The sequence below is a fragment of the Callithrix jacchus genome, chromosome 8 (genome assembly GCF_049354715.1).
Source record: "Callithrix jacchus isolate 240 chromosome 8, calJac240_pri, whole genome shotgun sequence".
NCBI classification, from domain to species: Eukaryota; Metazoa; Chordata; class Mammalia; order Primates; family Cebidae; genus Callithrix; species Callithrix jacchus.
The window spans coordinates 38,601,870-38,615,675 of record NC_133509.1 but is presented as its reverse complement, the minus strand read 5'-3'; the positions used below and the strand labels follow the sequence as shown (position 1 = coordinate 38,615,675).

General features: G+C 35.8%; 1 protein-coding gene across 1 annotated transcript in view; it reads right to left on the bottom strand.

The window, feature by feature from the left end:
• The window catches only part of AP4E1 (adaptor related protein complex 4 subunit epsilon 1), a 97,882-nt gene that overhangs the window by 57,330 nt on the left and 26,746 nt on the right, over nucleotides 1-13,806 (bottom strand). The window contains exons 8-11 of the mRNA XM_002753482.7: nucleotides 10,897-10,970; nucleotides 5,371-5,493; nucleotides 5,160-5,269; nucleotides 327-466 (exon numbers count right to left, since the gene is read on the bottom strand). Coding sequence (XP_002753528.3) covers nucleotides 327-466; nucleotides 5,160-5,269; nucleotides 5,371-5,493; nucleotides 10,897-10,970 — 447 coding nt within the window. The remainder of the gene's footprint in view (nucleotides 1-326; nucleotides 467-5,159; nucleotides 5,270-5,370; nucleotides 5,494-10,896; nucleotides 10,971-13,806) is intronic.

Sequence of the window (13,806 nt, the reverse complement as noted above, 5' to 3'; positions counted from 1 at the left end):
CCTCCACTTTCCCCCAAAAGCAAGAACTTTTACTCATAAATCCAGGTAGAAGTAGAAACAAAGCAGGACTTAAAAAGGAATAAAGAGGAAAAAGTTTCTATCTTCCTGCCCAAAATACTGAATATATGAATAACAGAAACCAGGGGAAAAAAGCCATCTCCTAAGAAGTCTATACAAATTTCTTTTTCTGACAAGAGACACTTGCAAATCAGGAATAAAATTATTGCTGAGTCTCTGAACTCAACTTGCCAGTGACCATACCTACACCAATCATCTTGAAGTCACTGTGTAACTATTTTAAGACTCATGATCCAAATAAAGGATATTTCTCAGCCAGCTCTGCTATTTTGCCAACCAAATTGACGATGACATACTCTTCTTTGCTCTGATGTAAATATTCAAGCATTTTCTGGACAATAACTGTTACATTCTGTGCATTAGTAATTCTGTAAAGAAGTTCCAGAGTCTATTTAAAGAAGAGAAATTAAAAATAATGTTGTAAAACTATGCATAACATCAATCAGTACAGTAAAATACAGACTGATTATACAGTTGATTGGTAGTCGCTTAAAAGGTAAGAAATGCAAATTTTAATGAAAAGCTTAAGAAAGGTAACACTACTGTCAAACAATGAATTATGATCAATTCCAATGTCTATAAGCTTTCTACTGAGATAATCTGACATCTCCGCATGACAGAACACTTAAAGGCTACAAAGTTAAAATACAATACATATATATTTTCTAAAAACATAACAGCTCTTAAATATATATTACTGACAGCTATGAGTGTGTGTGTATATATATATGTGTGTATATATATGCAAGTATATGTATATGTGTATAAATCTAGTCTTGGAAACTATTTCCCACACTACTGAAGACAGCCGACTATTTCCCAAACAACAGAAAACAGCACTTGAGTGGGTTAGGTAATCAAAGGCAAACAGCTTCTGTTTGGATGGACAAAGGTTGGTGGCTCAAATACTTAAAGCCTAGCAAAGCCTACATTCAAAACCTGTCATCAAGGAAGAACCGTTTTATAGCTACCTTTTTTTTTTTTTTGAGACAGGGTCTTGCTCTGTCATCCAGGCTGGAGTGCACTGGCACAATCTCAGTTCAATGCAACCCCTGCCTCCTGGGCTCAAGCAATCCTCCCACCTCAGCCTTCCAAGTAGGTGGGACTACAGGCACGTGCTACCACACCCAGCTAATTTTTTGGTACTTTGTAGAGATGGGGTTCCATCATGTTGTCCAGGCTGGTCTTGAACAAGCTCAAGCGATCCTCCCACCTTGGTCTCCCAAAGTGTTGTGATTACAGGCATGAGCCACTACGCATGGCCTGTACCTACTTTCTTTCTTTTCTTTTTTCTTTTGTTTTTTTCTGAGATGGAGTCTCACTCTGTAGCCCAGACTGGTGTGCAGTGGCATGATCTCAGCTTGCCACCAAGCCTGGCTAATTTTTGTATTTTTAGTAGAGATGGGGTTTCACCATGTTGAACAGACTGGTCTCAAACTCCTGACCTCGGGTGATCTGTCCACCTCAGCCTCCTAAAGTGCTGGGATTACAGGTGTGAGCCACAGTGCCCAGCTGCTACAGCTATTTTCTAAGAGGTATAAGGAATAAACCTCTTACTGCTTCAAATAAGATGAAGACCAATATCAGAGTAAACTCCTACTTGCGTGGCTTTCCACGGCTCTAGATTAAGGTTTTAAAAAATATAACTCTCGGGCTGGGCGCGGTGGCTCAAGCCTGTAATCCCAGCACTTTGGGAGGCCAAGGCGGGTGGATCACGAGGTCAACAGATCGAGACCATCCTGGTCAACATGGTGAAACCCTGTCTCTACTAAAAATACAAAAAATTAGCTGGGCATGGTGGTGCGTGCCTGTAATCCCAGCTACTCAGGAGGCTGAGGCAGGAGAATTGCCTGAACCCAGGAGGCGGAGGTTGCGGTGAGCCGAGATTGTGCCATTGCACTCCAGCCTGGGTAACAAGAGTGAAACTCCGTCTCAAAAAAAAAAAAAAAAAGCAAGAACAAAAAATATAACTCTCAGAAATCAATATGAGTCCAAAGGCAACACTAACAAAGCATCATTTATTGGTGTTCTAGGATCAGCAATATTAGCTGCAACACAATCTCCACATATTTGTCAAACTTCCTCAGTATATTTAGGGTTCTTTCTAATTTTTCAATCCTTACAGCCAGGATTTCAAGTACAAAGGATAACATATTTTGAAAGCTTTTCTTTTTTAAAAATAAAAAACTGCTTTAGTTAATGCGTAAACGCCACTTAAATCTAAAAATATGTAGGCCACCCCATCAAGTTTTCAACCTATGGAGCTGCTTCAGACATCCTCCCTGTGGACTCCAAATTATGTTATATAGTTTTAGATAATATACACCAAATTGATTTCCTGTTCTCAGACCGAGAAATATGGCATTTCCAGAACTGAATGGGGTACAGTGTTACAAACTATACTGCCAGAGGTCTTTTCTATTCAGATTTTGTAGCTCCTTCTCATCTTCTCTCTTCCTGTATATGAGAGAGGTAATAAAAGCTGGTAAAAGGGAATCCTATCCCAAGCGACAGCTCACCAAACACCCAAGGACCAAAGTTCTTGCCATATCATTTGACAGAGGTTAGAAGTGACAACAGCATTGAGGAAACAGTACTTTAGCACCTTCTTTGGGCACCAAAGATACTCAGTATCTCCCCAAAAGAATTCAAATCACTTTTCTCACTACAGGTAATGGAACAAATAGATCAATCTTCATAATTTTAAAAGTCACCTATTTTCCCTTTGACTCTCATTTTTAAGTGAAAGTATAATTATTAAATACAATAATATTATAAACCCTCTATCTGTGGTTTTGTTTCCCATGGCTTCAGTTACCCATAGTCAACCACAGTACAAAATATTAAATGAAAAATTCCAGAAATCAATAATTCATAAGTTTTAAATTGCATGCCTTTCTGGGTAGCATGATAAAATCTTGCACCATCCTACTCAATCTGGGACATGAATCATCCCTTTGAACCCACAGTGTATATGCTGCCTGCCCATTAGTCACTAAGTAGCCACCTTATCAGATTGAAAATATATAAATATATATATATATATAGTTCAATACTATCTGTGGTTTCAGGCATCCACTGGGGGTATTAGAACATATTTCCATAAATAAGTGGGGACTACCATATAGCAATAAGAAAAATCTGTACCTAAGTCAACTCTGTTCAACTTAGTACTCAACTATACAAAGGAAATGCATGCTCTGTATCTGTTAAAGTAGAAGGGTCATATGATTATTTGTTATTGTCTCTTGGTGCCTTCTTATTTTTCTAGAATGTCTACACAGAAATTAGTATATCTGCGAACTGTCCAGATCCAAGGCACATAACAATTTTCAGACTACTAAAAATATGAAATAAATAAATATATATGTGAGGGCAAACTTTTTAAAAAATACATTTCAAAAATACCTTTCAAAATGTAAAAAAAAATTGTAATCTTCAAAAATTATAGTTGTTTAATGCAACAGTGTTCTCTCAATAAATTCTTCTATTCTTAACTCATTGCTTTTAAGATATTTAGATGTTTAGTAGATTCTCTTTTTTTAAGAATGTAATCATGTCCTTTGCAGCAACATGGACACATCTGGAAGCCATTATTCTAAGTGAATTAATGCAAAAACAGAAAATCAAATATCGCTTGTTCTCACTTACAAGTGGGAACTGAACAATGGATATATACATGGACATAACGATAAAACAATAGACCCTTGGGACTCCAAAAGCGAGCAGGGATGGCAGGAAGGGAAAGGAATGGGTTGAAAAACTACCTACTCAGTACTATGTTCACTATTTGGGCGAGGGTTCAATTGAAGCCCAAATCCCAGCATTACACAATATGTCCATGTAATAAACCTGCATACGTACCTCCTAAATCCAAAATTTTTAAAACATTCTTTTAAAAATTATTCTTTTAAATGTTTTTTAAAATATTCTTTTAAAATATTAAATATTTTTAAATATTTTTTAGAAATAAAATTATTATTTTTAAAGATATACTATTTTTAGAAACAGAAAATTTTTTACTTTTAACTAGGTCGCATATGCCATTTTAAATGAAGATGCTCAATGATTTCTTCCATAAGAATTAAGATAAATATTTATATAGACACCCAAGTAGAAGAAAATTTACAAAAAAATTAGAAAGAAGTGTGATATATATAATTATATATAATATATAATATATAATATACACAATATGTATTATAGATAAGTAATATATATGCTATACATGATATATATAATATATATTGACATATATAATGATAATATTTAACTTCTTTCCTTCTAAGAAGGTAAAATCATTTTAGGAATATCTTCATTAATTATTTCAATATTTCTATTTGGCAGGGAATTAACTAATTTTATAGATATGAAAAAGAATAATGGTAAGTCATCAATTAACATAAACTGCATCTTAAATTGTACAATAACAGCAGTACACCTTAAATTGTACTAATAGGAAGACCTAGGACCAGAATTCAGTCTCCTATTGATTCAATGCTCAGACCAAAATGATATTAATGAACCCACATAGATGACTGGATCTAATTCTTCCAACTCATAATTTAAAGACATTCCTGTGGACACTGACATAGTACTTTTCAGAAAAATTACTTAAACTTCAGTAAAAAGAATTAAATAAGCCGATATAGTGGCTCAAGCCTGTAATATCAGCACTTTGGGAGGCCGAGGCAGGCAGATCACATAAGGTCAGGAGTTCAAGATCAGCCTGGCCAACATGGTGAAACACCGTCTCTGCTAAAAACACAAAAATTAGCCATGCCTGGTGGTGCACACCTATAATCCCAGCTACTCAGGAGGCTAAGGCAGGAGAATCACTTGAACCCAGGAGGCAGAGGTTGTGGTGAGCTGAGATCATGTCACTGCACTCCAGCCTGGGTGATGGAGTGAGACTCTGTCTCAAAATAAACAAACAAACAAAGAATTAAATACACTCAAAAGTCAAAATATACACACAAGCACACATGTACACTGCCCACTACTTTAATCTCTCTATAGAATGCCAACAAAATGTTTAAAATTTTAACACTTCATATATATTATTCAAAATGCCAGTTTACCTCTCTTTTAATAATGGGATCAGGATGATCTAAACATTCAATTATTGTCATTTGGTGTTGAAGAGCCAGAGTAGGATCCTGTTGGATAACATAAGTAAGAGCCTTCAGTCCTAAAAACAAAGACACATTATACAAAGTGAAATGAAACAAACACATAGCAAATTTCAAAAGCTATCTCTGTAATTTCTGTCAAAAGAACCAATCAGCTTACCTAAATATTTTAGATTTATTTTAGGTGACAGGACAAATTTTCCAATGCACTTGGCAGCCTTCTCAAGTAATTCCGATTTAGGATAAATAGAATAGACTGTATGCACACATTCAAACAAAATAGCTAGAGAAAGAAAAATAACAATGGCAGGTGTAAGATATAAAAAAAGAACATATTTGTGTAGAACTTATAATAAAACTAATTGGAAAGTCCATTTTAGTCAAAAATCTTATTTATGAAATTTTCACAGAAACAAACACTAATGTTTTCAGGCTTACACAGTTACTAGGATTAGGTTACCACAATACAATTTTTTAAAAATTATATTTACTGATAATAATGATGCATTTATTCAAGTAACAAGTATTTACTAAACACCTCCTATGTGCCAGGCATGGTTTCAGTATTATGAATATAGCAGTGAACAAAACAGATGGGAAAAAAAAAAAACCTTCCCTCAAGGAGCTCACATATTCTAATGGAAACATAAATAATACATTCATTATTCCTATATAAAAATATATTTCCCACATTCCTTCAATGCTTTAAAATGCTTTATTCTCAAATAGCTTCTACCACTTGCATGCCAAAATTGTATATGTAGTTTATTTCAACATAATCATTTTATAGGATGATCCAATATTTATTGCAAAGATATGGTCACTACTCATAAATATTCAAACTTCTCCTTTAAAATAACCTCAAAGCATATAAAACAATCTACTGGACATCTGATAGAATTCAAATTTTGTTTTCTGATACAGTCAAAAGTCTGATAACTATGAGAACGGAATCCAGGCTCTCTATTCTACCTCCTTTGATACCTGGGGATGGAGAGGCTCCTGGTTATTGTTGAGGGGAGTATCCACTGATTCTACCCTGCCTGGGAGAGAGAGATACTTCATCACCACTCCCTTTGTGGCCTCCAGCGACACCATGAGGGAATGGCCTCATTATCGCTGATCGGGGTGGAAGTTCTGGCTGTCCACCAGGTTTTCTCTAACACCTCCGCCTCTGAACCCTGGCTGCAAAAAGGGAAAGGGTAGCTCATTACTTCCTACTCCCAGATGGGAAAAATCCAGACTTTCCAAGTCACCTCCACTGACAGTGTAAGAAAGGAGCCTTCCTTATCACCTGGCACCAATGAAGTTCCAGCTTCCTCTTGGGCTTCTGTCACCACTCTAGACGGGGGTCAGGAAGGGTGTTTTGGGGCACCTCTTTATACCTGGTAAGGATGGAAATCCTAGCTTTTCACTTAGCCTTTGCCAGAGGGGATGGGGCCACAGTTTTTTCTTGTGTAGTGCTTGGCTGGAACAGAGGCATTGTTGTCTAAAAGTTTTCTACCTTGCTAATTTTTTTCTTTTTGGTCCTTTGGTGAGAGAAGGCAGGCTTTTCTTGGGGCGTTTTTGTCTGTGTCTGTTGGCATTTCCAGACTGCTGGCTCTTCAGTATCCAGTATGGGGTAACTGAGGCAAAAAGAAATGCCAGGGTACACACCACCATGTCTGTTTCTTTCCTTGTATCATGAGGTCTCTAACCAGCCTGATTTTTTTCTCCAGCTTCTTGAGTCTTATGTTTCTTATACATAGTATCCAAGGGTTTTAAGTGAAGTTAGTGAGAAAAAAAAAAAAAAGGGAAAAGTACTTCTACCTACCTACTTTTGATGGTTTTGTCCTTTGTACTCGATTTTATATAATTTTCAATTTACTAATTTACTAAAAATTACATTCTCATTGCTATCATGAGAATGATAATTTTTTATTTTTTTTGTAAATATCGGATTTACAAAGCCCAAACTCATTTGGCTGTCATGAGAGGTCCTCCACAATATGGCCTTTCCACTGCTCCCCACCATGAATCATCCTTTCAGACTGGTGAGACATTGTTATCTGAAACTGTATTTCGACAGCCCCATGTCTACACCTTCTCTCATGTTACCTCTACCTAAAAGCCCCTTCAACCTCCCTTCTGCCTATCTAAATCTTACCTACCTTTCAGGGTCCTATCAAATCAATAAATCCGTATATGTGCCCTCAGGCCCTTAATAATCTCTACTACCTCTGAACTCCTATAATACTTATTCCCTGAACCATCCCTTCACATTCTGCCTTACACTGGTATTAAGCTTTCATGAACAAGTTATCTTTCCACTATATTATAAACTTCTTAAAGACAGAGGTTACATATACTTTTTCATACCCTATATACCACTTTATACAATGCCTGGCACATAGCAGATACTCAATAAATGTCTTTAATGTAATTTATTTCTTGATTAGACACTAAATTGTAATAATAGTTTCCATAAAAATGGATATAGAAAGAATACTGAAACCCACTTAGAAAACTGATAAAGTAAATAACTTTATCTTCCTTTAATTCAATTAAAGCATATTACTTATTAACAAAGTGCCAGCTACTGAGATATGCTGGTTAATAAGAGAGACACAGTCCCTGCCCTTATGAGGCTTACAATTAAAATTAACATTCTTATGCAGTAAAATATCTATATCAGGATTGCTAGAGAATACTCTACCACTGACATAATCAGTATAAGTTATAAACTATATCAATACAGATATAGGGAAAAGCTTCACAATGAAAAGCTAAACAAAGGAAATGAAACAATAGAAACTATGAGGTTTCTGTAGCGAGGTGAAACACTGCTGATGTTGGTTCAAGCAATTTTTTTTTTTTTTGAAGACAGAGTCTCGCTCTGTAGCCCAGGCTGGAGTGCAGTGTCATGATCTCAGCTTACTGCAACCTCTGTCTCCTGGGTCTCAGTTCAAGCATTTCTCCTGCCTCAGCTTCCTGAGTAGCTGGGATTACAGGAATGTGCCACCATGCCCAGCTAATTTTTAAATTTTTAGTAGAGACGGGATTTCACTATGTTGGCCAGGCTGATCTTGAACTCTTGAACTCCTGACCTAATGATCTGCCCGCCTCAGCCTCCCAAGGTGCTAGGATTACAGGTGTGAGCCACCGCACCCCGCCAAGCAATCTTAATAAAAGGGTCCTACTGAAAATATTAAAAGACATTTTCTCAGGTATACAGTATTCTCCAAATCAAAAGGAACAGGTAACAGTGGTTATCCCCCGGAAAGGGAACTGGGTGGTGGGTATTAAGGGTGGAAAGGACACTTACTGTTCATTGTATACCCTTTTGTACCTTTTGAATTTTGACCCATGTGCATATATTACCTATTCAAAAAAATAAAAAAATTAAAGCTGAAATGTCAATTAAAAAAAAAAAACTTTCTGCAAGGAAAAAAAGCAGCAGATTTTTAACTGAATTTTAACCAGAATTTCTTGAAAGACTTTCAAATCCTTATCCTGGACACTGGTTATGTCACAAAGCATTTTAACTTACTTTAACTTACTGAAAAAATTCTGACACTTTTCTAGATCTTCTCAGAACATCACCTGCTTCAATAAGGGTCAGCCACATCTGTGGCTCCTTACTCTCACTGCACAGCAAAAACCTATATAATATCAACTGTTTATTATACTTACATACTCATAAGGACAAGGCCTGTGTCTACCTTATTCTTCCCTTTACCTCCCACAATTAGCATGGAGAAATACATTAAGTCAATCAACTCTTTCCTCAATCCACACCTAATTTAAAACAAAATCAAGTTTTTGTTTCACAGGCACTCAATAAATGCTGGCTGAACAAATTAATAAAGCATCCTTATGGCCTTAATTACCATTCATATATGCAAAACATAAATCCTTCCTTCAAAGTTTACTATAACAATTCACTACCATGTGCATTATTTTTCTTATATTAGTCTCATACACACAATCCTTTCTCCTTATTCATACTGCATCTTTGTCAAGCACTTTTTATTTCAGTTAAACTAATTCAAATTCTGTACTCCAGTCTAACCTATGCTTCTACAACCATTGTTCTTAAAGATCCACAGGTTAGGCCGGGTGTGGTAGCTCATGCCTGTAATCCCAGCACTTTGGGAGGCTGAGGCGGGTGGATCACTAGGTCAAGAGATCGAGACCATCCTGGTCAACATGGTGAAACCCTGTCTCTACTAAAAATACAAAAAAATTAGCCAGACGTGGTGGCACATGCCTGTAATCCCAGCTACTTGGGAGGCTGAGACAGGAGATTCGCTTGAACCCAGGAGGCAGAGGTTGCGGTGAGCCAAGAATGCGCCATTGCACTCCAGCCTGGGTAACAAGAGCAAAACTCAGTCTCAAAAATAAAAAAAAAAAGATCCACAGGTTAACTAATTGAAAGAAAAAGTAATGCTTTTCATCTCCTACTTCATGGTATTCAGCCAGATTAAGAAATGACTTCTCATTTGAGTTATACCTCTCAGAGCCTCTTCTACTGCTTTCCTCCAGAGTATGCAAAATTCAAACTGTTCTACTTCTACATTTTAGATAGCTCCAAAAATCTCAATTTCCTCACTGAGCTCTCTCAGGCTGATCAAAAAGAATAGCTCTTCCCTCTGGCTGTTAAAATTGGAAGTTTTTTTGGTTACTTTCTCAGTTTTCTATCCTCTCCCCCCAACTTACTCTTATCTCCCATTACTAATTTTTAAATTGTATAATTATTGTCTCTTTACAAAATAGTACACTATTATTCTACATTTATATATTCCTATCTATATCCTATTCATCCTTCAGATGTCTTCACAGATATTACTTTCTCAGGAAAACCTTCTTTATTCTTCCCCTCACCTAAGACTAGCTGCTATATTCTACCACAGCCTACAATTCTCTTTTGTAATACTAACAATACCTATCACTATCCATACATCTAGTTTATAAGCCCCATAATAATGTTTTATTCACTGCTGTATTCTTTTTTTTTAGGCGGATTTCACTCTTGGTGCCCAGGCTGGAGTGCAATGGCATGATCTCGGCTCCCTGCAATCTCTGACTCCCAGGTTCAAGCGATTCTGCTGCCTCAGGCTTCTGAGTAGCTGGGAACACAGGCACGTGCCACCACACCCGGCTAATTTTGTATTTTTAGTAGAGAAGGCATTTATCCATGTTACTCAGGCTGGTCTCGAACTCCCAACCTCAGGTGATCCGCCCCACCTTGGCCTCCCAAAGTGCTAAGATTATAGGCATGAGCCACCACGCCCAGCCTTCACTGCTGTATTCTAAGTATCTTGCATAGGGCCTGACAAATAACAGAAATTTAATAAAATATCTGACAACTAGTCAATTCCTTTATTTTAAAACTGTCTTTGAATAAATTTTTACCAAGTATGAAACAATCTATGGAGTTATCTTCACAATCAATAAGATACTTGATATGTGTTTTCAATACAGACAATTATAATAATAAACTTAGGTCAAAATTAAGAACATGCCATGAGTTCAAATTATTCCAACCTATATCAGTAATTAAATGCTTACACTGAAAAAATAATAACCCAAAGAACTATCTTAAAATCAACATACAAAATTCTACTAGAATTTATAGTATTCTAACATAGATATAACTGCAAACTAAAAAACACTGTCAGTCATTAGAGTAACATATATTACCTACCATATGTGACATTGTGATTTAACTCGGCTCTTCGTAGGGATTCATCAAGAACATCATACATTAATTCACTTGTCCTGTTTAAAAGATATTTTATTTGCAGTAGAATTATAGTATTTTAACCCAATAAAACACAGTTTTTCAAACTTCTCTTTAAAACTGAGGATCTACAGAAGAGAAGTGAAAGAAATTCATTATATGATGAAGTTATAGAAATTTCACTTCTTAAAAGGTCTGTTCTTTTTCATGAGCTGAACTTTCTACTTTATCAAAGTTGAGTAGTTAGCCAATGAGATATGTATGTCAATCAACTCTTTCCTCAGTGTGCCTAGTTTACAAACCAAGTCTTTATTTGGTTGAACATACTACATTTTATAATTTCCTTTGAACAGAATATTTCTATCTAAGTTACTCTAGTAACACTTCATATATTCATATTATTCCAGTTAGTATATTATCTGTATTTTAACCAAATACTATTAAAAAGTATTCAAATACTAGTCTTTCCTTGAGCAGAAACTAGGTTCTTCAGAAAGAACATTTTTACTTACATTTACATAAAATATAAAAAAAGATATATTGTGGGTTTGTACCATTCACATGTCTTTATGTCACTGATTATAGTAACAATAACTGTGACGAGGAAGATGCTGTAAAAAAAAAAAAGTGCAGTGTTTATGGAGCCCTAGCACTCTGCCTCCACACTAGTTAGAGAAACATCCTCTCCAAGAGGCCAGTGTGAAAAAACTATAGCTTCTCAGCTGATATTTTGCATGTTTTACAAATTCAAAACACACTAAGCAAAAAAAATACCAGCAACATAGGATACATACAGTGGTCTTGCAGAGAAACTGTGTCATAAAATAAACAATAATATCAAAATATCAAAATAATTTGGGCTATATAACATTACATCTCTTTCAAAAAATGTTTTTTCCAAATATACAGCTAGAAAGTTCAATGTTAAGTGCATGTATTTTTAATGTCTTAACTGAAGTATAAACATCCAATAATAGGAATCCAGAACCACATTCTAAATCCTTTGTTTTATTGTATAAGCATTTCTTCCTCAGAAGATAACCATACAGCATAACCATACAGCAGACATTACCAATTCTTCCCCGCCCCCCCAAAAATTCAGTAATATTGTACCTAGATTATAGTTTCTCAATTTTAAAAGCTAATATCTGGCATGAGTCATAATTAACCACATGAAATAAAGAAACATTTGTGAACAAGATGATCAGAATGCTAATCATCTAAGAAGCACAATGCTACAAAACACAAGAAAATATTCAAAGAGATATAAAAGACCATAAATATAACAGACTTTTCCAGTAAATTGGTTTTTTCAATCAAATACTTTAGAATATGGTTATAACTTAATTTTTTACTTTGCTACATTAAGTTAATAATGTCCTACAAAATATAAGATTTATGATAAAATAAAATCTCATTAGAGTTGGTACAAAAAAGAGAAAACATTCTAATGTTCCATAACATTATAAGAAAGTTCCACTCTATTCATAACTCAGCCTAATTACTAGTCTCCTGAGTGCTGTGAAGGTAAGGACTGGCTTACTCATCTCTGTGTGTATGTATTATCCAAATTTATCCACAAAGGCAAGAAAAAGGAAGATAAGTCAGTTAAGAAATTTAATAAATAAATTCACTAAATGCCTCTCAAGTTACTTCCTGATAACAAGTCTTTTTAAACAAGTAAGATCTGATGCATTAATATAAAATTCATGGTTTTAAAACATAATTCCAGTCATCTCCAACTACAGCTCCATGTTAGGATAGGGTGGCATGATATAAAATATAATTAAGACAATGATTTCTGATGTGTGTGCCTGCTCCATCACCTTAGGTTTTTAACTCCAAGTTTCAATCAGGAGTTAAGATTCATAAACACATAAAAAAGTAACACTGTAATACCAAGAGAGAAGTAGCTCAATTACTGCTAGTCGGGAGCTCACAGGCAAATGGATTCTGAGATAAAGTTGATTTCTAGGAGCAAAAGCCTAAAGAATGGTCCCTTTGTAAAGCTAGGATAAAGAGTCAGAATACAAAGGTACCCTACTAAATAAAAGGGAAACAATATTCATAAAATCAGAACACTAATTAGCAAACATTTTCTTAAGACAGAAACATACCAGGAATTCTAGCCAAGGTCCTTGCTCTCAAGGGAACTAAAATCTTAAGACTTGCTCTCAAACAATTCAGAAACAGTTTTTTAAATAAAAATACACATGCGTCACCTAGGTACACACACAGAGAATGAGAATGACACAATCAATGCAAATAAATTAATGAATCTAGGCACAGGGTATAAGGGAGCTCCTTGTACTGTCCTTGGAACTTTGAAAGTTTGTCAGTTTGAAAAAGTATGGCAAAATTGAGGCAGGTGTGGTGGCTAATGCTATAATCCCAGCACTTTGGAAGGCTGAGGCAGGTGGATCATCTGAGGTCAGGAGTTCGAGACTAGCCTGGCCAACATGGTAAAACCCATTTCTATTAAAAATATAAAAATTAGCCAGGCATGGCAGCACATGCCTGTAATCCCAGCTACTTGGGAGACTGAGGTGGGAAAATCTCTTGAATCTGAGAGGCGGAGGTTGCAGTGAGCCAAGATCTCGCCACTGCACTCCAGCCTAGGTGACAAGGCAACACTTAGTCTCAGGAGAAAAAAAAAGGCAAAATTGAAAAAAAAAAAAAAACACGCGCGCGCGCACACACACACACACACATATATAGTTGGAAAGATACACGTGAAAAGTCTAAGTTATTGCCTAAAAGAATTAAGGTAAATGAATTGAAAAGGTGATGCACTCACATCCAACTAGTGACAAACTACAGCCCACAGGCCTAATCTGGCCAGATGCCTAGTTTTGTATGGCTTCAAGCTAAGAA